The sequence below is a fragment of the Ostrea edulis genome, chromosome 2 (assembly GCF_947568905.1).
Source record: "Ostrea edulis chromosome 2, xbOstEdul1.1, whole genome shotgun sequence".
NCBI lineage: Eukaryota > Metazoa > Mollusca > Bivalvia > Ostreida > Ostreidae > Ostrea > Ostrea edulis.
Genome location: NC_079165.1, coordinates 46,310,569 through 46,335,568, shown reverse-complemented (window position 1 = coordinate 46,335,568; position 25,000 = coordinate 46,310,569). Strand labels below are relative to the sequence as shown.

The window sequence follows — 25,000 nt, the reverse complement described above, 5'->3', positions numbered from 1 at the left end:
ACTAATTGATGACTGTACTTAATATTGGAGAGAATGTACATTTCATGTTTGACCTTGAACTGTGACCTGATACACTGGTTCCAAGTCACCATGTTTACCAGTGTCGAATTAATTTAATGTTTTGTTGTTCATACAGTTTACGCATGTTGTTTTTATCAGGGACGAAATAGTCTTAGTCTTTGCACAAAATATGTGGGGGTAATATTTAAATAATCATGGAAATGGAATTCAAAACAATACACCAATATAAACATTCATGTCTATATTTTCAATACTTATAAAGGACTTCTGAATACTACTTCATATCACCTATTTTGAATACCCACGATTGCAGGAATGTAGTAAATTGAGAAATGCATGCCAACGGATCAGATTTCGCTCACAGACTACACAAAAATACTCCTGTAATTAACAGATTTGATATATATTTTCATTGATATGCTCCTTTTCGATGAATGAGTTTGAGATTTAAATTAATGAAGTAATATTTTACAAAATCAGCGATCGAGGTTCATCTACTTCCTCTATTCAGATGTCGTTATTGCATTTCCTTTGGAACACAATTCCGATCAAGATGAATTAAAAAAATGTAAAATATAAAAATTAATTTCTTGAAAACTTGTCCATGAAACATTAATGAAATTCGAACTTGTTTGCCACTCTGAAACTACACTGCAATTAAGTTTCAAATGAATCCACGCAAGCATAACGGAAAAAAGTTTGGAAAACCAATGGGACAGAGAAATAGAGGGATGGACAGACAGATGGAGAAGTAAGCCATAGTCCCCTTTTACAAACCCGTAGGGGCTAATAAGAGAAAACTGAGAGAGATGAGAGATTACCTCTATGGCTGTGATAATTCTGTCAGAGTATAAATCATTTCTTAGTATTCCAATAATTGTATACTTTTGTCCAATCTTCAACTTTACTGTCAATTCATCTGCAGTATTGAGAAGTGAAACAATTTCTTCAAGCTGTATGATCCGATGTTCATGTATTATTTTTGTATACAATTACTTTCAAGCAGATTAATTGGTGTTTAAAGTTATTAACTAACTTTGCCTTAATTACATACTTCAAAACATTTGCATGTAAAAGAAAACAGTGAGATGATTTTTAGAACGTAAATATACATGTAGTGTGGTACCAATAAATCATCCAGAACACCTCCGGACTTTCACCGAAAACAGCGTTTTTCAGTGAAAGGTCCAAGGTGTTCCAGATGATGCATAAATTATACATTGTTAGGCATCTATAAATAGCCTCACGCGTCAGGGGAAACCCAACATGATGTATTAACTCAGACGCAACTGTCTAATCTTAAGGCTGAAAGAACGTAAAACAACGAATTACTAAGAGGTATTTGATATTTTTATTTCTATTAAACTTACAGCATGGTACTGTGGTAACAAAATACACAGCTTTACACAAATAAAACCACCGATGATCTGAAAGTTTGAACTGGTCATGTGACTGTCATTTGAAATGGCAGAGTGAGGTGGTTGTTTGTAAACACTGATTTAAAATCAAACAAGAGATGTTTGTAAAACACATGCCCCCCACTGTGCAAAATTGAAAAGGGTTATACACACATATCATTTAATTGATAGTAGTATCACCAATTCAAAATATTGAGCAGACAATATCTTCCTATGTCAAGAGTGAATTGACCATGTGACCTAAAAATCAATAGGGGTCATCTACTCCTTATGCTGTACCAGTGTACCAAGTTTGGTGTCAATCAAGCAAATAATTCTTAAAATATAGGAGAGAATATATTACTATGTCGAGTTCAACAACTGACTTTTGACCCCAAAATCAATATGGGTCATTTTCTCCAGTGTACTAAGTTTGATGTCTGTCAAGCAAAAGGGTTATCAAGATATTGAGTGGACAATATATTACTATGTCCAGTTTGACCTTTGACCATGTGACCTCAAAATCAATAGGAGTCATCTCCTCCTGAATATACACCACTGTACCAAGTTTGATGTCTGTCAAGCAAAGGGTTCTCAAGATACTGAGCGAACAGTTATTCCAATCTCCAGGTTGACCCTTGACCTTTAAACATGTGACCTCAAAATCAATAGGGATCATCTTCTCCTGAAGATGTACCAGTGTACCAAGTTTGATGTCTGTCAAGCAAAGGGTTCTCAAGATGTTGAGCAGACAGTATACAGTGGAGCCTTGGTAATCCGGTCGCCATTAATCCGGACGCTTCACCTTCCGGATGATTTTTCTAGGGAACGGAATTTCTATACATTAGTTTGCATCATTAATCCGGAAATTCGCGTTCCGGATCCGGATGGTCACATTTTACTACAAAACGTTATTATGCATTGAAAATTGAACTGTTAATCCGTACGGTAATTTTGTTTAGGAAAGGCACAATTTTAGCAAGGCGTCAATTATAAAGAAAACAAGCCAAACTGTCTAATTAAAGCGATTACCGGTACCCTGTCAACACCTCCCTTTAATTAGGTGGTGTGTGATGATATGTCAGTTAGATAGCACGTGCCGATCGAGACATTGTATTGACAATTTTCGCACATAAGATCTTTATTGCGTGTAGTGTTGGATCCTGTAATTAAATCTGTAGCATATTATTTTATAGTCTTGATCAATAGCCTAATAGTATTAATAAATTAAACATCATGCCATAATGATAATATTTTAACTGCTACACATATTAATTGTACTGATTCGTAAATTGATTATCAGCTTATGCAAATCTAAAGAGTGTAGATTATACTTCTAGATTCTGGATTTTATACTGTTGATTGGCGTGAAATATCCATGTATGTTCATGCACATGTATATGTAGTAAGTTTTTAACGTTTAGAATGTCACACATGTAGAATGTACCCGTGTACGATTGATTCTTGTTACAATGTTGTAGAGCTTTATTGCTTTTGAATTTTTAAACTCTGGGTAGAAGTGAGAAAATTATCATTTTAGGAAAATGACAATTAAATTTTGTATGTACCCGTAATGTTAGTTTCACCCGAGTTTTGTTCCGTTATTATCGCATCATGAAAATAATAGGTGCGCGTGGCTAGATCAAAACAGTAGTAGGTCTTGATATTATGAACTTAAATGATTTTTGTTCTCCCGATATTGTCTTCGATAATTATAGAATAAGAAATATAAACTCTGGCAGATTGAATTTTGGTTAAAGAATGTTGTCAACTGACATAATCACGAAATTTTTATATCAACATTGGACGATGAAGATTGTTTTAACAGACCGCCGTCAATCGTAACAAATGGAAATTACCGGCCTCATTAAGAAGTAAAAAGGTGATGAAATGTTTGAAGTGTAAATTATTATGTTAGTTACTAATAATTCATTTACTTATAGTTACATAAAGTGCTTCATTATTTGTTTTAGTGCATACAATAAACAGTTTTGTATATTTATTTGTAGGGCTCATATAGATGTACAATGTAAGCACAATCAAATACACTGAACACGTACATTAAATTTTAGTGCTTTGAAATACATGTACTAAATGTTAACATCATAATAATTTATTTACTAATGCAAATGGTCAAATCCAATGATAGAATGTGTTTAATTCACTATGCATCAATAAAGTAGGCATATATTGGTAACTTATGTAAAGATAGAAAATATGTGATTCAATTATCCGGACGCTTCATTTATTCGGACGATTTTGCTTGGAACCAAAGTGTCCGGATTAACAAGGCTCCACTGTATTCCAATGTCCAGTTTGACTCTTGACCTTTAAACATGTGACCTCAAAATCAATAGGGGTCATTTTCTCCTGAAGATGTACCAGTGTACCAAGTTTGATGTCTGTCAAGCAAAGGGTTTTCAAGATATTGAACGGACAGTATATTCCTATGTCCAGTTTGGCCCTTGACCTTTGATCATGTGATCTCAAAATAAATAGGGGTCATCTTCTCCTGAAGACGTAACAGTGTACCAAGATTGATGTCTGTCAAGAAAAGGGTTCTCAAGATACTGAGCAGACAGTATATTTCCATGTCTAGTTTGACCCTTGATCATGTGACCTCAAAATCAATAGGAGTCATCTTCTCCTGAAGATATACCAGTGTACTAAGTTTGATGTCTGTCAAGCAAAGGGTTCTCAAGATATTGAGCGGACATTATATTATATTATATTCTTATGTCCAGTTTGACCCTTGACCTTTGACCATGTGACCTCAAAATCAATAAGGCTCATCTTCTCCTGAAGATGTACCAGTATACCAAGTTTGATGTCTGTCAAGCAAAGGGTTCTCAAGATATTGAGTGGACAGTATATTCTAATGTCCTGTTTGACCCTTGACCTTTGACCATGTGACCTCAAAATCAATAGGGGTCAATTTCTTCTGAAGATGTACTGGTGTACCAAGTTTGATGTCTGTCAAGCAAAGGGTTCTCTAGACATTGAATGGTCAGTATATTCCTATGCCCAGTTTTAACCTTGACCTTTGACCATATGACCTCAAAATCAATAGGGGTCATCTACTCCTTAGGATGCACCAGTGTGTTAAGTTTGATGTTTTTCAAGCAAAGGGTTCTCAAGATATTGAGCGGACATTATATTCCTATGTCCAGAGTAGATTGACCCTTGACCTTTTGACCTGAAAAACAATAGGGGTCCTCTTCTACTCATAACCAACCTACATGTGAAATATCATTATCATCAAGTGAATGGTTCTCAAGATATTGAGTGGACAACATGTGGTCTACCGACTGACTGACAGGTGCAAACCAATATGCCCCTCTTCTTTGAAGGGGGGCATAATAATTTTGGTTAAAACAGGTGAAATAATATACGACATGTCAAACAGCCTCATAACTACATACTTGCGATGATTTAATAGTATTTTTACAAGATGGAAAAAAAATCATTTTTGGTCGCCATTTCAAACTTTCTGGTTTCCATCAACAAATAGTTACTTGCCATTTTGAAAACATATTGTTAATGCAGATGAGTATTTTCTACGGTTGGAAATTTTTGCGATTTGATCTGTAAATGGTAGCAAACAAGAGATGTTTGTAAAACACATATGCCCCCCATGGTGCAAAATTGAAAAGGGTTATACTCATGCATAATTTGATTGATAGTAGTATCACAAACTCAAAATATTGAGCAGACAATATCTTCCAATGTCTGGAGTGGATTGACCAAGTGACCTAAAAATCAATAGGGGTCATCTACTCCTTATGCTACATACCAGTGTATCAGGTTTGGTGTCAATCGCTTTGTGAGCCGACTCAAATATATGCATGGAGTTTTCTTTAGAAATCAATCTTACACAAGTAATTAAATTCTATACCTCTCAACAGTAGTGCGACTGTCTGCTGCTTGAATCTTGCAAGATTGTTGTATTTCAGGTATTTTTCTGGAATTATTTCTGCTATCATTTTGTCTGCAGTGGTAAAATTACTTAATGATGAAACATAATTAGCATGATAAATATTTGGTACTTGTTATTTCACTGAAACACATTTTGCTCTCCTTGACAACTGTAATGCACGATACATTTACCAACTACAACTTCATAAGATGTAGAAAAACATGTACAGTACTGTAATATCTTACCAGACAAATGCCTGCAAGACACAACCTCTTCCAAAATATGTCCACAAAACCTGCATTTGAAATCGTTCCTATAAAAGGATAACAAGACTGCATCAAATCTAAATTGCAAAAGAACTTCACTGCAGTGTGCATGTATTTCAATGTTGTATATTAAATAATCTGTTTGCTTGTTGTTGGCATTATTTTAAAGACAGAGTTCATTACTTTAAAAGAACATCCTGGCATCAGAAAGAAACACCTCAAAGAGGTGCCATTTTGTCAAGTAGAATGTGTCATCATCTCGAATACATATCATATATTCAAATACAGGTGACTCTTGATGGCTCGAACTTCCATCTCTCAAAGTTCTCGGTCTCTCGAAGTGAAATCATGGTCCCGATTTTTTTCTCTATATAACAAAGCAAATTTTCTATCGATCTCTCGAAGTTCTCGAAGTGAAGTTGGGTCCCGTAAAACACATTTCGTTGTTTTCACTCTCGATCTCTCAAAGTGGTGGTAGCGTATACCCACCGTTACCCAAGCGTGTAATAATTTCCGCTTGGGCCTTATCTGGATTTTGTTGAATGCTGGAGGGGTAATTAGGTGTTTACATTGTTGAAACATTGTCCCTGCTTCTTTGTGGAGGTGACACACTTGAGTATATAATTGGCTAATTGGTCAGTCTACACCTTGCACTGGGGTTTTGAGTCGTGATGATTAAAATTATAGATAATCCAACTATGAATAAAATCTATAATTTGTTTTGACGTGACAACGAGAGAGTAAGTTTTATTCATAATTTAGAGATCTAAAGACTGTTAAATTTCTCGAGTTTGTTCTTTGTGTAAAGTTACTCTAAAACATTGTTTTAGTCATTCGTTAGAATTTTTGTTTTGGGTAAAGCGACATAACATTGCGTTCTGTTTAGTTTGCGATAGTAAAGCGTCCTCGGAACTTGGTTTTGTATGCCTATCTAAGCATGATTAAAGAACAAATAAATACATAAACTTTGAAATGTTTTTATTAATGCAAAATAAGTTTTTTTTATTTTGATATCAAAGTACCTGACGAATATGAAGGAAAACATGTCAAAACATATCATAAGATCTTGTTGGTATACATTTCCGGTTACTGTAAAATCTTCACCATACCGGCAGACCTTCAATTTCCGAATTTCGATTTCTCAACGTTTTAACAAGGTCCCTTGAACTTCGAGTTATCGAGAGTCACCTGTAGGTGATAATAACTATTCGAATTAATATGATATCACCGATTCAAAATTAATAGTTGATCGATATGCAAGTTTTGAGATAAGAGCTTTTTGGTGTAGGATGTTCAATTAGTGTTACTCTGAATTCAAAGGTGGGACATAGTGCACCTATATTCAGTAAGGAAGATAATATAACTATGAAAAGCAGCTTTTGCGTAAATGTAAGATCTATAATGCTACACTATCATGAACAAAAATAAAGACACATTTGCAAGTAAAATTCAAAATATGGTTATATATAAGCAATGAAAATACATGGTATAACAAGATTGCCCCCCCCCCCCCCCCCCCCCCCCCCCAAAGGTTGAAGCACAAAAGTCCCATAACTCCTGTAACATTTGTAGAATCAAAATTGCAGTGGAATATGATGGTCATGTTACCTACCACGAAATTACTATCGTACAACTTATTGCATACAAATTTCCGTTGTTGAAACCACATGCTTATGTTCACACCATGCTGACTGTTGTTTGTTTTGCCTACCAAAGTGTAAGTTTATCAATATTTTGCATGTCTTTTATGTATGAACAAGTCATGGTTAAATGCACAGGGTATTTTTATGATCAATATCTGCATTGATTTAAAGTTAACCGGTCGCGGCATTTCTTGGCCAGGTCACGTTTACATGTTGATATTTTGTATTAATCTTTACATACTTGATGATGCATCGTAATTATAATTAGTCTGATGTATATCCAATCATTTCTTTAACTTGATAATTGAACTTACGAATTATCTGGAAGTTATGGTTGAAATTGAAAACTATGGAACACATTTATGGTCATAAATTAAGATTTATTTTGTATGTATGGAAAACATCTACATCCATGATTTGTGCAATTGTATTTTATTGAAGTGTTGATACCTTTTGCTCAATATTATTTCAAAGTGTTAATACTTGTTGTTCAATGTTATTTCAGCTTTTCACTACATATTGTATGATCACCATACTGAATAAAGCATCATCTACAAACACCGGGTGTTTACGATATTGAGCTTTACAATGATCAACTACATATTGTGACTAACAATCCTACAAAATTTGAACAAATTCTGTACAGCGATCAATGAGGAGTTGTGTCCACAAAAAGTTCCTATAGTACCTGTAGCATGTGCAAATTCAACAAAGTCCCATAACTCCTATAAAATTTGTCAAATCAAAATGGCGGCACAATATGATCAACTCATATGGTGACAAACAATCCTACAAAATTTTATAAATCCAATTTACAAACCAGTAGGGGACTAACTGGCATTTCATATGTTTATTTACTTCTTGAATACCAATTACTTACTTGGTTTGTGAATCAATCAAATTCAGTGATGGAACTGCACACACACTTGCTGTGTATACATTTGTCCCACTCTTGTGTAAACATATTGTTTTCTGCTTTACTATGTACAAGAGTTCTTTAAAGGGAAATAACTCGGACACATCTCAAAACTCGCGCACATGGATATTATTAATTCATAACCTGAATAAGCAGACCATAAATAATGGAAATAAATTCTATAGAGGCACCTCACAGTTCTTACCTAATAGTCTCAAATTCTAGAGCTCCAGGAACATGCATTCTAATGAAATGATTTCCCTCACTTCCTTCACAACATTTATCTGTGCAAATGTAACGAGTACTCTGGCTATAAGATAAAAAAAAAAGAAAAAAGAATCAAACGTAACAAACTAAAAAAAAGAAAAAGAAAAATACATCTCCCAAAACCTGTACACTTTTACAAGATGAATGAATATACATGAGATCAAAGTCTCGACAAGATCAATGAGACATGGCTTCTAAATCCAGAAGACTGAAGCTCTTTAGATCATGAAGACTTCACTTATGCTAAATTTTGATTGGATAAATGAAATGATATTCACACGATAAATCTATTGATTGGTATGACAAACAAGAGTCTCATGGGCACAGTGCTCACCTGAGTCACCTTGGCCCTTACGAGATTTTACCCACTTTATTCCTATCAAAATGTTGACCCCATATCATGAACCCACTCTTGCCCCATGAGGTCATGGCTTAACCAAACTTGAATCCATACAACACAGGGATGCTTTAATATCAATATTACTAACATGGCTTTGCTGTTCTGGATAAAATTTCCCCCCTATATTCATGCATCATATAAAATTTGATCATGATTTTAGCCCCACCCAACCTAAAAGTCCATAATTTGAAAAAGCTTATTCAGGAATTTATGTCCCCTACTTTGATAAGGACAAAATACATGGATGGAATATCTAAACCAAAGTAGACCTCTGGAGAGAGAAAGCAAGCAATTACACATCGTAACCTCCTTCCCTCCCTGTACAATCAATTCACAAATTCTTTCTTAAAATTGATCTAAACTACTTATGCAAATAATTCTCATGCTGATTTAACTTATAACTTGGAAAAAAGTGGGCAACATCCACTTTGATGGTTTTTCTGAGCTGCTCTTTCATCAATTTTCTCAAGAAGAATTTCTGGTTTGTTGGTCTTCATCAACTGTTTCATCAATATTGATACACTTTTAAACTTCATTTGAATTCTTTTAAAAACACAAACCCTTGCTTTTAAAGGACACATCGCATGTTTCCAAAGTATACAAAATTATCTGGATTTTGTCTTTCTTCATCGTCGGTTACCCACGGGTGCTTCTAATCGATTCTCTCCATCAAGGCCCGCTGAGGGTTATTAGAGGAAAGTGACATCTGTATTTGATATAGCAATGTTTGGGAAGCATGTGTGGACTCAAAACCGTGGTTGGCGACGATGGTCTTTCTTATGCTTATAGTAATTAATTCTAATAGTTAGTTTGCCGAAATATTGTAATAACTAGAAAACTGACACGGTCAGCAAGGGCCCCGCTGGGGATTATTAGAGGAAAGTGACATCTGTATTTGATATAGCAATGTATGGGGCTGGTATATATGTTAGAATTAATAATATTCAAACATACATTTGAATAGAAATGTGTGAAAAAGGAATCATGAAGCATATTTATCAGAGACTGATGCAAATGTAAACAACAGATGTTTATAAAACATATATGACCCCATGGTGCAAAATTGAAAAGGGTTATACACACGCATCATATAATTGATAGTAGTATCACCAATTCAAAATATTGAGCAGACAATATCTTCCTATGTCAAGAGTGGATTGACCATATGACCTAAAAATCAATAGGGGTCATTTACTCCTTATGCTGTACCAGTGTACCAAGTTTGGTGTCAATCAAGCAAACAGTTCTTAAAATATAGGAGACAACATATTACTTTGTCCAGTTTAACCCTTGACCTTTGACCATGTGACCTCAAAATCTATAGGGGTCAACTTCTCCTGATGATATACCAGTGTAACACGTTTGATGTCTGTCAAGCAAAGGGTTCTCAAGATATTGAGCGGACAGTATATTCCTATGTCCAGAGTAGAATGACCCTTGACCCTTTTACCTGAAAAACAATAGAGGTTCTCTTCTATTCATAACCAACCCACATATGAAATATCAATAAAATCAAGTTTCTCAAGATATTAAGCAGACAACATGTGGTCTACCGACCGACCGACAGGTGCAAAGCAATTATATGCTCCTCTTCTTTGAAGGGGAGAAATAATTACTTCTGTTTGGCAAGCACTCATCCACTCAAACACAACAGATTCAAAATGATAACTAGTACAAAATGTGGTACATACTATTTGAAAAGGATTATGAATTTAACATATTGATGTCTAGGAAAAGGAAATTCTGACATCGGGGGTCTAAGCGTTTCCAAACACATTTGACGGAAGTGTTCTACAATTTTAAAAATAGAAATCTATAGAATATGTCTTTACAAACAGTTTCCCTTATTCCTAGCAGACACAATGTCACATACCATATATGCGCTAAAAAATTTCATAAGCATGCAAATATCAAAATACTCCCGTAGAAAATGCTGACCTTACCGTCAACAAGCAGTGAAATATGCCATTTTAGAGATTTTCACTTACGAAAGTTCGGTAACAGTAATGAATAAGGTACACTCATTTTGTATCTATTTTGTGACTTTCTTTATTAAAAGGAACAGTTCTTTAACAATTAGTACATAATTCAATGAAGCAGTTCCACTTTGCAACCGAATATCAGAAAGGACCTCCCCACTTTAGCTGTAGCTTGTGGTCCCTTTTTACCACCCCTTTTTTGAAAGAAAAAAAGATTTATCTATGGAAGATAAGGGTAGAAAACTACATTTTAAATGGTTACCCTCAGACTGTAAAGTGTAAACTATAAAATTATTACCCGAATTGATACGGCTTTCCTTTATTCATGATATCTAAATCCCACAACAATGTGCAATTTATACAACTTGAACTTGTTAAAATCCCCTGACGCACGTGGGGCAATTTATAGAAGCCTAACGATAGGCATACTCTCTAGATATATTTACTTTATAAATGTTTTCTTTCATAATTATGCTGTTTTCAAGGGGAAATTAACCACTTTGATACACAAACTTCGGATCATACAGCTTTAAGCGGATAAAATAGACTGAATACCTGACATTGAGAGAGAGATTGTTGAAATGTACATTTTTTGTCCATCAAAATCCAAAATAACACAGGGACGTAGCGACAGGAAGAGGAAGGGGCTGCTCCCTACCCAGTCTCCCCTATTTGGTTATGTATAGATGTAGTCGACAATATCGTATGGCTTGACAAGTATTTTGAGCATTAGCGTGGCAAAGATTATCATGCGGCTGATTTGATATTCAGCAGGTCAAGATGGGTCAAGACAGGTAAATGAGGTAGAAAGAAAACGTGTAGTTTTCGCAGATTTTTATGAATTTCATCACCGACACGAGATTGTCCGGTCTTGCCGTTTAGATATAATTTCCTTTATTACAACAGAAAGGAAAAGTTTGGACAATCTTGTGTTCAACATAAACAAAGGCTTTAAAAACCAGTCATTTGATGAATATTAATAGAGATTTAACAAAAACAGACAACCCTGACTTCAAAAGACGGCGTGGCTCTTAATGTTAACGAATTTTTCAGTAAAATAAAATACCAAACCTGTAAGTTAAGGTATTCATGAACATCTTTGGGCATTGTAAGTGGCAAAATTCAAACTTTGATGTTTTACTAAATCGTTGGGGGCCATATGTCAGAGCTAAAGTGGGAAGGTCCTTTAATTTCGTATTCCGATCCTGATCTCGAGTTGTAGACTGGGAATGAAGTACATTTAATTTAATATACATGTAACATCAAGCATTTTTTATATCACAATAAAACAAAACCAAAGAAATATACACATACACAATGTTGTAGAGTTACTTCTTGTAAATTTTCTATATCAATACAATATATCATAATTCAAATTGAATTATCTCCCTTAGACACTGGTAAATAGATAGTCATAATAAGAAAGCTGATGACATACATACATACATACAGACAGACAAAATGACATGACCCCAAAACCTATAGGTGTCTTCCTCTTATTGTAAATTATTTCTCTATAAAATTCGAAAACTGTACAATGAAAACTGTTTGAGTTATAGTGTCACAAAGAAAGTGTTCATAATAACAAAGATGATGACATACAGACAGAAAGACAAGGTGACATGACCCAACAAGAGGCCCATGGGCCATATGGCTCACCTGAGTCACCTAGGGTCATATTAAAAGGTTTTTCCTATAATTTAAATTCACACGTCAAACTTTGATCCCTATTGTGGCCCCAACCTACTCCCGGGGGCCATGTTTTTTTTTTTTGTTTTTTTTTTTGTTTTTGTTTTTTTTTAACAAAAATGAATCTGCACCATGTCACGAAGCTTTCATGTAAATGTAAACTTTTCGGGCCAGTGATTTTTCAAGAAGATCTTTAATGATTTTCCCTATATATTTTTATGTAAAATTTTGATCCCCTAGTGTGGCCCCATCTTACCCCTGAGGGACCATGATATTTACAAACTTCAATCTGCACTATGTCAGGAAGCTTGTGTGCAAATGTAAACTTCTTAAGGTAACTCCATACTCACAGTTTTATCTGATACAAGTTTAAATTGTGTATTTATTTCCATTCATTAGAGTTAAAACTAACAAATTATCAAATAAAATGCATAGGTCATCACACTTCTTAAGATGTGAGACGTACATAATCAGAATCATATGTCAGCGTCATAAAATTGCAATTTTCATTAAACAGCATTATCAAAATCTCATAAAAGCTGGTTATGACGATATAGTAGCATTCATAACAATTTCATGAAACTGTATCTTCACAAAAATATACAAAATGTATGTAAAAAATAAAGGAAATCATCGCATAATAGACTTGATAAAGAAATCAATAGAAACAGACTTATTGCCCTTGGATTCAAAATTTTGAAACGTATCATTGATTATTCATCTATAACTTAGACTTTTGAAATATTATTTTTAACAAGATTTTTAACAATAACTATAGAAAAATACTCCAACAAAATTTATGTTCCTATCATGCATAAATCTAAATAAATCATTGATTTTGCAAAATCTAATGACATCACAGGAGGGTGGAATTTAAAAGTCCAATCAATGGTTCTTAAGGAGAAAATTTTTAAAGATTTTTTTCTATTTATTAGTTATGTAAAACTTTGATCCCATATTGTGGCCCAATCCTAACCCCAGGGGACATAAGTATAACAAACTTGAATCTGCACTATGTCAGGATGCTTTTATGTAAATCTCAGCTTTTCTGGTTAAGTGGTTGGTGAGAAGGAAGATTTTTCAAGATTTTCCCTATATATTTGTATGTAAAACTTTGATCCCCTATTGTTGCCTCATCTTACTCCCAGGGTGTCATGATTTTCACAAACTTGAATCTGCACTATGTTAGAAAGCTTTCATGTAAATTTCCACTTTCCTGGCCAAGTAGTTTTTGAGAAGAAGATTTTTAAAGATTTTTCCTATATAATTGTATGTAAAACTTTGATCCCCTATTGTCACCCTATCTTACCCCCTGGGGGCCATGATTTTAACAAACTTGAATCTGCACTATGTCAGGAAGCTTTCATGTAAATTTCCACTTTCCTCACCTAGTAGTTTTTGAGAAGATTTTTGAAGATTTTCCCTATATATTTGTATGCAAAACGTTGATCCCTTATTGTGGCCCTAGCCTACCCCTGGGGGCCATAATTTTAACAAACTTGAATCTGCATTATGTCAGGAAGCTTTCATGTAAATTTAAGCTTTTCTGGCCCAAATATAAACTTCTCTGGCCCAGTAGTTGTTGAGAAGATTTTTAAAAGATTTTCCCTATATATTTGTATGTAAAACTTTTGATTCCCTATTGTGGCCCCAACCTACCCCAGGGCATGATTTTAACAAACTTGAATCTACACTATGACAGGAAGCTTTCATGTAAATGTAAACTTTTCTGGCCCAGTGGTTCTTCACAAAAAGATCTTTAAATATTTTCACTATAAATTTGTATGTAAAACTTTGATCCCCTATTGTGGTCCCAAATTACCCCCAGGGGCCATGATTTTAACAAACTTGAATCTGCTCTATGTCAGGAAGCTTTCAAGTAAATGTTAGCTCTTCTGGTCCAGTGGTTCTTGTTGAGAAGATTTTTAAATGACCCCACCCTATTTTTGCATTTTTGTGATTATCTACCCTTTGAAACGGACATGAACACCATACCATAATGTGTGCTGTCTTTGATGGGCGTGTAAAAATGCTGAAACACACGCACTTGTGTGCATTTATGTACATGCATTGATTTTTATTTGCTATTTTTGGACTTACTTCATTTTTTATATTGAAATCTTTAACAAGAGGCCCACAGGCCTTAACAGTCACCTGAGTACAATATCCCATACAAGTCTCATCTTTGCATTTAAGCCTCATTCTGGAGTCTTCTGTGCACAGCTTTATGATCTTCTAAATATGCATACATACAATTCCCATTTAATTACAATATACGGAATTTCAGATGAAGTTTGAAGCATTTTAAAGTGAATCCCTGACCCAACTGAGGTCATGAATTTCACAATTTAGGTAGAAAGCTTCAAGAACATCATAATCATGCATCAGTTTTTCACATACGTCTGAGAGTAGAGAAGAAGATTTTCTAAGATTTAGTACATTTTCACTAAAGAGCCATTATTGGCCCTACTCTAGGGCCTAAACCTCTAACCCAGGGATCATGATTTTCACAATTTAGGTAGAGATCTTCATGGACATCATAACCATACATTTGGGTTTTTTCCCCCAACCAGTGAGGGAATAGAAATGATTTTTGAAAATTTGACATTTTTTGCAGTTTTGGTCCTACCCACGGTCCTGGGGGAGCTAAGATTGTAACTTTCACAATTTATATACCTCTTATCCCAAAGAAGCTCAATCTACCGTATTTTGCCGAATATAATACGCACTTTTTTTTAGAGAATTTTTTGTGCCAGAAAGGGGTGCGTATTATATACCACAATAGGTTTTTGACCCTTTTTTCCAGATGAAACTCGGCAATTTAAAAGTAGTGTAATATTTCACTCAAAGACCAAGGCTTCGGATACTGTACGCCTTTTCACGTTCACCTATTTATTAACTAGAAAATTCGACCTCTAGAAAATTACTACAGAAACGTAAAATTGCAGAAAATGTGATATATATACTTACAATATCTAAATAATTCAATTATCATGAAACAAACAGCCAATCAAATTGCATTGGATCTGACTATTCATTACATCGCATGCCGCCATTATTGAAAGCATGTGTACACAATAATGCCTTGTCACGTGCTAAAATTGTTGGAAAATAATTTTGTCACTTGCTAAAAGTTGGTTTACTGTAAGTTTTATGAATAGGCCTAATTTTTAATGAAATACTAATTTGAATCTTTGAAATAACTATTCTTGCGTAAAAGAAATAATTACTGAGAGGGTGCCCAGAGCGCGAGCGTGTGTTTTACGAAGCCATGCAGTGTTGTGTACACTGTGCTTTTGTTAGATACCCCCTCCGGGTAAAGAAATACCTAACAAAATTTTTTTTCACACATTTTAATAGTCATCGTAGTTAACGAGGAGTTGATAATTTGCATCTTTGTACCTACCATGGTGTGAGGATTACAGTAAAATAAGTGATAGTTTAATTGTTTAATTTTATTTTTATAACATCGGCTATTTGATTGATTTTAAGTTTCAACAGTCAGTTAAGACTTTAATGCTACAAAATCTCGTGCTTTGCTGAAATGAACAGGCTTGTCCGGGTTGATATTTCCCTGAAGATTCTCATTGAAGATTACCGCGATGTAGACCTCATCTCAAAAAGTTTGCAAATTATTGTGCGTTGTTTAGAATTCATTATTTCTGCAAAAATATTCAGTGAAAATTAACACTAAGTATAAAATAAAGATTACCGCTTGGTCAAAATTTTTGATGCGTATTATACACCCGAAGTGCGTTTTTTCACCAACTTTTAGGCTCAAAGTGGGGGGTGCGTATTAAACACCACTGCGTATTATATTCAGCAAAATATGGTAATTAAACCAAAAATGGTAACAATTGGCCTACCGGTAGTAGTTTTCAAGAAGTTGAAAATATAAATTGTTAACAAACGATGACAATGCACATACACACGATGACAAATGAAGACCAACGGCAATAGGTCACCCGAGTGACTCAGGTGACCTAAAAATTTACTTTAAAATGTAGGTGTATATTTCAACTCGTAACAAATTGACATATGGTCAAAATTACTCACCATCATGTACATTACCATCTGATGAAAAACCACAAGAATTATGATCTCTCATATGACTATTAAATCAATGAGTATTCTTGATGATCCATGAGAAATCCCATGAAAAATAAATATATAAAAAATACTTGCGTGTATTTCGAGGTCTCTGTTTTCCCCAAGACTACACCAGTACAGCATACATATCCTTTTCCACAACAACTGAGTTGGTTGTATGTTTCGATTTCTGTAGCTTAAAAATGTCAACAGGTTCAAAATATAATGTTCATACTGTATTTGTGGAAAATTGGAAATATAGGAAATGCTTTTTAATCTATACTATCATACTAAATATTTAGACTGGAATTTTTTGTCAATCTTCACAGTGAACTGGGGATAAATTGATTTTATGTGTGGCTTTTAAAAACTTCAGACTTCTTGATCTATTACAATTTTAAAATTTCTTTGGTACTACTGTTATATTACTTCTAAACTACATTGGCTTCTGTTCACTACAAAATCAGATACAACAAAATATTAATTGTGTATGATGAGATGATTTTTTGGTAAAATATGAACTACAGTATTCAGAGGCACATGAAATATTTTTCATGTTCAAGCATAACTTGCCCATGATTTTTAGCCCCCCCCCCCCCCCCCCCCCCCCCCCCCCCCCCAGACTCTGACACAATATTTTTAATTTATCGATACCCGATTATTTGTCGGTCTTTGACTGACAGCAAGGTTGAACATTGCACAAATGTAATGAGTTTCATTGCCATAGTACACTTATCACATTTCAATGCCGGAGTACACATTTATCACACACATGTAATGATCGAGTATCATTACCAGTACACATTTATCACACACATGTAATGATCGAGTATCATTACCAGTACACATTTATCACACACATGTAATGATCGAGTATCATTACCAGTACACATTTATCACACACATGTAATGATCGAGTATCATTACCAGTACACATTTATCACACACATGTAATGATCGAGTATCATTACCAGTACACATTTATCACACACATGTAATGATCGAGTATCATTACCAGTACACATTTATCACACACATGTAATGATCGAGTATCATTACCAGTACACATTTATCATACACATACAATCAGTTTCATTTACAGCACTTTAATCACACACATGTTGTGAGTTTCATTGCCAGTACACATTCATCACACACATATAATGAGTTTCAATGCTACTGTACACATCACACACAAGTAGTAAGTTTCATTGCCAGTACACATCACACACATGTAGCAAGTTTCAATTCAATGTCAGAGTACAATATACAGTAAAACTCTGATATAGCGAATTTCTGGGGACCCTCTATAAAAATTCGCTATAAGCGTAATTTGCTATACGTTTATAGCGAATTCATAATTCAAATACAACGAATTTGTTATAAAACTGATTTGTTCTACATGTATACCAGTTATATAAAAAAGCAGTAATCGATATACTTGCGTTTGTATTGTCTTTATGTGAAATGAAGCCTATATATTTTCGAGAAGAAATATTTTTATACAAGAAATATACACATGATTTGTATATGATAATTTATCTTGATGGATTATTAAGTCATGCAAAAACATGTCTCGAGAGAAATGTCAACAAAATTTTGCGCAATACATACATATACAGTTTATTGCAATTGTCATTTACTTCTTGCTTTACACAAATAAAGGAGTGTACGATAAAATAAGTGGAATCAAACTTCAATTTAACAAGGGCACCGCTAAGCGGAGCATCCCCTTGCGGCAGGAAATATCATGAACATATGCATGCATTATCAAGGCATAAATGAGGAATGAGGCCAATATAATGATAATATATATATATATATATATATATATATATATATATACATACATATATATATATAATAATTCCCAGATTTTTATACCGTTAAATAAAAATTGAAACTTTTCAAAAGACCACGACGATGAAACACTGACATTTATAGTCTCACATTTTGAATTCGTTTGTGATATAATAAAACGTTAGTAATCATTACACCTGTATGCATAATAGACAGCGAATACAAGGGAAGCAACTCTCATACTTCTCAACATTCTGCACTCCATACTCTATGTAAACCGGCCAATTTCTTTGGAACCACACACAACTGGTTTAGACAAATTATACTGTAGAGCTATTTATCAAAATTCAGATACCTCTATTATCATTTGGTGGTGGTGGTGGTATAATTAACATGGCATTTTTAATAAACCTATCAAGGTGCATATCATTTAGGGGGTGTGTGTGTGGGGGGGGGGGGGGGGGGGGGAGGGGGGGGGGGGTGGAGAGGATATGTGATTGTGCAGTTTCCCTTATTCTTCCCATTCTATATATTCATATATAGGTTTTTGTTAAATATATATAGCCATTTATTATTGATTAAAATTAAAATTCAGATACCTCTAACATCATTAGGTGGTGGTGGTGGTGGGGTGGGATAATTAATATGGCGCACTTTTAATAAACCTATCAAGGTGCATATTATCTTGCGGGGGGGGGGGCATATACATACGTGGTTGGGCAGTTTCCCTTATTCCTAACAGAAACACATCATGTATGCACTAAATTTCAGTAATTTACTTACCTGAATATTATACCTCACAGTTGTTGTATGCAGAATGCATGAACTCAGAAAATTCCCACGGAAGCAATATTTTTTCGTTATGTAAAAAGACAATATACCGGTGTTGACAGGTCGACGAAGCTTGTGAAATATCTTTATAGCTTTCAAAAATTACGTACGCCTCAAGAATTATTTCTATTAATTCTGTAAACAGACACGTGTGGTAATCTGAATTAATTCTGTATTGTAAACACGTGGGGTAATCTGGTAATGAAACCGTGACGTTCATCAAATTATTTTAATTACTCAGTGTCAGAGATAGCGCTTTTAATTCCTACAGACTGTCTTTGTGCACGCCAACGTGCACTAGGCCTAATATGACAATGCACAAACTTACCTGCAGCAGACGTAAGCTGTCTCGTTTTCTTTAAACTGATTCCCTGTTAATTGGTGCAACCGAAGCGACCAGAATCGTAACTTGACAGGGTACCAGTTTGAATTAACCGGAAGTGAGTATTGTCAACTCGTACATAAAATTTCATGGTTTTTAGGTAGTAAAGACGCTATATTTTAAGAAATATTTCACCGATTAACTTGAAAATGAATAGCGTTCGTCTTTTTACAATGCCACATATGTATGCGAAGGCTGAGAATCGTTAGTGCAAAGGTTCTCTTTAAATCTTACCCACAAGCTGTAATGGACACACACACACGGACAGTAGCGATGCTATATCCCCTCTGCAACTAGTTACGCGAGGGGATAATTAACGAGAATAGTAAACAATACCGACAATATATTTCCTAAACGTATGTGTAAGTATTGTTTTGCGTTAACAACATTTTTGGAAAAAATACAAACAGAAATTTTGTAATAAGTGTGGATCCTTTATGTCAATGGAAAACGATTGTTAAAATTCCAAAGAGTTTAAAATGGAAAAAATGAATTCGTTATAAAAGGTGATTTTTATGTTCATTTTTAATTCAAGGGTAATAGAAATTTACTTCGTTATATCCGTAAATTCACTACATCCGTGTTTGTTATAAACGCAGATTTTTATATAGAATATATAAAGAATTTGCAGGGGAAACCATTTTCACTTCGCTATAGCTGTAATTTCGCTATCTCCGTGTTCGCTATATTCGAGTTTTACTGTAGTTTATACTTTGGATCCAGACCCTATTGAATACTTTAATTAGAAATAAAGATCGCGTTTTCGTGTCTATTGCAGGATAACCACCTCAGTCTCAAAATGTTGTTTGAAATATAAATGCCGAGGCGTTTTGAAAACAAGATCTTTATTTCTATTCTACTACAGCCCAGAAATATACAGCAGATCGTTTACCTATACAGCTACGAATTAGGTCACCGTGTCATCATGGCATTTTCCGAAACGGACCGTTTGCTGACAAAAAGAAGATGAGATCTTAGGATATACAAGATCTATTTTGAAAAATATATCAAGGATCTAGTTTGATGTTGACTGATTGTATCATATGCTTTGAATATATACAGGCTGTCCAGCACCCTTGGACAAAAAATAAGGGCAAATTTTAGGGGTAAAATTTTAAAAAATTAGGGCTAAAATTAGGAATTTTTAACCAAATTGCGGAAGTTTTAATTATCTAAAAGGACTTCCCTTGTCAAATTTGACAATAAAGAAACTCACATGACACACAAATAAGATGTAAGTACAGGAAGGGCGTATTCCAGTGTTCCATGGTCTCAGCTATTATTGGCTATAACCAATAAACAAGCTTGACACATGGATCCACAGGTCAACTGCCTTTCACTGCATCAGCATTATCTGAATAAGAACTGCAATCTACGTTAATAACACACATTTTGTATGAATGCATTTTGATTTTTCAAGACTGATAAAAAAGTAGGAATTGACATGAAAAATAAGGGCTTTTTTAGGATTTCCCCTTGAATTTTACATTTTTTTAGGAATTTTAGCAAAACTGAAAAAAATTAGAAATTTTTAGGAATTTTAGGGCCGCTGGACAGCCTGTATACAGTCCCAGAAAAATGGCTGTGTGTGCATTGACATGTTTGTTTACATGTGTATCAATCTCAGAATGCAGACGATTGATTTATACTGAATGGTAAATGTTCTTCAGTCATTTATAAATTAGTTTTGCAATATATATTGATTAATTTTTATAATTATAAAATTAAACTAGGAAGAATTGTTTTAGCACACTAAAACTGATGTCTCCTCTTCCATTTTCCATACTTTTTTTTATAAAACACTTTTAGGGATCATCTTTAATGTGGAAAATTAGGACTTACGGTACATAACATTCACCTATATGTATGTGTGCTTCAAACAAGGAACAGTGTTGTGAACATATGATAGTAAACAAGAAATGTTTGTAAAACATATACAGTAAAACTCGAATATAGCGAACACAGATATAGCGAACTTACGGCTATAGCGAAGTGAAATCAATTTCCCTGGCAAATTCTTTATATATTCTATTTGAAATCTGCGTTTATAACGAACACGGATATAGCGAATTTACGGATATAACGAAGTAAATTCATATTCCCCTTGAATTAAAAATGAACGTAAAAATCACCTTTTATAACGAATTATTTTTTTCATTTTAAACTCGTGAATTTTAACAATCGCTTATTACAAAATTTCTTTTGTATTTTTTCAAAAGAGCTTGTTAACGCAAAACAATATTTACACATACATTTAGCAAATATATTGTCGATATCGTTTACTATTCTCGTTAATCAAATTTGAAGTTTGATTGCATTTATTATATCGTACACTCATTTACTTGTGTAAAGCAACAAGTAAATGAAAACTGCGATAGACTGTTTGTATGTATTGCACATAATTTTGTAGATATTTTTCTTTCGACATGTTCTTGCGTGACTTAACAATCCCTAAAGATAAATTATCATATATAAATCAGTGTGTATATATCTTGTACAAACTTTTTTTTCTCAAAAATACATAGGCTTAATTTTTCTTAGAGACAATACAAACTCAAGTATATCGATTGCTGCTTTCTTATGCAACTGATATACATGTAGAACAAATCAGTTTTTTAACGAATTCGTTATATTTTAATTATGAATTCGCTATAAACGTATAGCGAATTACGCTTATAGCGAATTTTTACATAGTGTACGCAGAAATTCGCTATATCAGTTTTACTGTATACCCCCCATGGTGCAAAATTGAACTGAACATGCATCATTTAATTGATAGCAGTGCTAAAACAATTCAAGATATTGAGCGGATAATATCTTCCTATGTCCAGAGTGGATTGACCATGTGACCTAAAATTCAATAGGGATCATCTACTCCTTATGCTGTACCAATGTACCAAATTTGGTGTCAATCAAGAAAATTCTTCTTAAAATATATGAGATGATATATTCCTATGTCCAATTTGACCCTTAACCTTTGACTATATAACCTCAAAATCAATAGGGAACATCTACTCCTTACGATGTACCAGTGTACCAAGTTTGATGTCTTAAGAGCAAAGGGTTCTCGAGATATTAAGCGGACAGTATTTACCTATGTCAAGTTTGACCCTTGACCATGTGACCTCAAAATCAATAGGGGTCATCTACTCCTCACAATTTAATGTCTGTCAAGGAAAGGTTTGTCAAGACATTGAGTGGACAGCATCTTCCTATGTCCAGAGTAGATTAACCTTTGACCATTGACCTTTTAATCAATAGGGCCCCTCTTCTACTTGTAACCAACCCACATATGAAATATCATTACGATGAAGAGAATGGTTCTCAAGGTTTTGAGTGGACAACATGTGGTCTACCGACCGACTGACAGATGCAAAGCAATATGCCCCTCTTCTTTGAAGGGGGGGGGGGGGGGGGCATAAAAATAAGATACATAATTATCAGTAATCGACTTTATTGTTGTATTAGCATTAGCAAAACACAAAGTGCAAGTGAGATGTGTATCAATTTTCTCATAATCGGTTATCATGTATGAAGGTATATCGCAGACTAATGACTGGTATTCCTTTGATCTTTGTAATAACTGTGGTAGAATAGGTGGTCTCCACTTGTAAGAATCTTTCACAATTTAAAGCTCTTTGAAAGTATATTTACATTGTTACTGGGATCTTTGCATACCATTTGTCATCCACCATACCAATCAGCACTATACATTATGACCCCCACCTCTAATCCTAAGCTTTAAGGACCCCCTAACGAGATAGTGAGGGAATCATCCAACCCAGACATCATTAACAACACATATATTACACACACACCCTCCAACATTCCACAATTCATATTACTCTGACAAGAACATACATAGATTATCCGGAAACTTTAGATAAACTTCTAGACAAACATCAACTGGAAACAGCAGAGCGAAAAAATTCCAGGTGGATCTTCTGAGATCCAAAAATATCTGAAGAAAATCACTAAAACGCATCAAAGATGCGAATGGCCGAGTTGCAGTTTGGAAAATTATGCACGCTTTCTTGCATTCACGAAGTAAAAACATGCACATATTTAATATAGTTTATAAGTATGAAGCTTTGAATGGCCGCAATAGGTATTTAGTGTGATAATGACCTTGACCTTTGGATTTCAAAAGCAACATGAATCTTGAATGTCATCAGGATTTCAAGTCTGATAAACATGCACTAGCAAGTACATGTATAAAAGTTAGAGGCAAGCTCAAATCTACAGTATATAGTGAAAAAGAGACCTTGACCTTTGGACCTCAAAATAAATAGGAACCTTCCTCTTTTGGATGTGATCAAAATATGCAAGTCTGACAAAGACGCACCAAGTAGTATGAAAGTTAGAGACCAGACAAGCTCAAATCTATGGCATGTAGTGACAAAATGACCCTTTGACCTCAAAATAAATAGGTTCTTCGTCTTTTGGACGTGATTATGTTATGTAAGTTTCACAAAGATGCCTCTAGTAGTATGAAAGTTAGAGACCGGACAAGCTCAAATCTATGGCATTTAGTGACAAAGTGTCCTTGACCTTTGACCTCAAAATAAATAGGAACCTTCCTCTTTTGGATGTGATCATGTTAGATAAGTCTCACAAAGATGCACCAAAAAGTATGAAAGTTAGAGACCGGACAAGCTAATTGTGCATGGACACCAACCGCCCGACTGGATGCCCATCCTTCGCCAATTTAAAAGTCGAGATTTGCTACGCAACTTGGCTAAAAATGTAACCATTTTTAGAACACTAAGAAAACTCTATATCAAACTCCTTTAAGGACAAAAAACCATATGCCTCATACCTGAAAAAATGCCAACAACAGGACCTCATTCCAAAAACATTAAGGGCCAAAGTCATCCTACAAAATCCTATTCAACAATGCCGTATTCCTCCTAAACTGGGAGGAAGCACACCCTAAGTTTAGCCACAGTCTCATTCGCCTATTTCTTGAATATTGGAATACTAGAGTTAACAATATTAACACTCAATTCCAAGAATTCCCCAGCGAAAATTTGTTCTTGTGTTCTAGAACTATTCTCAAACTTCTTGAACAGTTCAACTTTTGAAAGTACATCTTTAAGAACAATTTTGAAATGTGCTGAGAATGAGCATTTTAAAAATACCTCTGGATCTAGGCAATGATGTCAGCTTTGTTCTTACAGAAACCTGGCTTTCTGAGACATGTGGTGACAATAATCCTAGTTCTTTAATTGCTTTACCAACTACCTACAATCAAAATGTAAATTCATGAGTACACTATCCATATTATCAATATGTGAAAACACAAATTTTAGAAAATTGCTTGTTAATATACAAGTTACAATTCCTTTTTTGATACAACTGTCTAAGAACAATTTATAACCATAGCAATAAATGTTTAGATACC

General features: G+C 34.4%; 1 protein-coding gene across 1 annotated transcript in view; it reads right to left on the bottom strand.

The window, feature by feature from the left end:
* LOC130051710 (minichromosome maintenance domain-containing protein 2-like) overlaps window positions 1–25,000 on the bottom strand; it is a 165,082-nt gene that overhangs the window by 127,564 nt on the left and 12,518 nt on the right. Inside the window, exons 3-9 of the mRNA XM_056154210.1 lie at window position 25,000; window positions 24,738–24,840; window positions 16,676–16,779; window positions 8,365–8,465; window positions 5,580–5,647; window positions 5,314–5,406; window positions 843–940 (exon numbers count right to left, since the gene is read on the bottom strand). The exon at window position 25,000 is cut by the window's right edge and continues 58 nt beyond it. Coding sequence (XP_056010185.1) covers window positions 843–940; window positions 5,314–5,406; window positions 5,580–5,647; window positions 8,365–8,465; window positions 16,676–16,779; window positions 24,738–24,840; window position 25,000 — 568 coding nt within the window. The remainder of the gene's footprint in view (window positions 1–842; window positions 941–5,313; window positions 5,407–5,579; window positions 5,648–8,364; window positions 8,466–16,675; window positions 16,780–24,737; window positions 24,841–24,999) is intronic.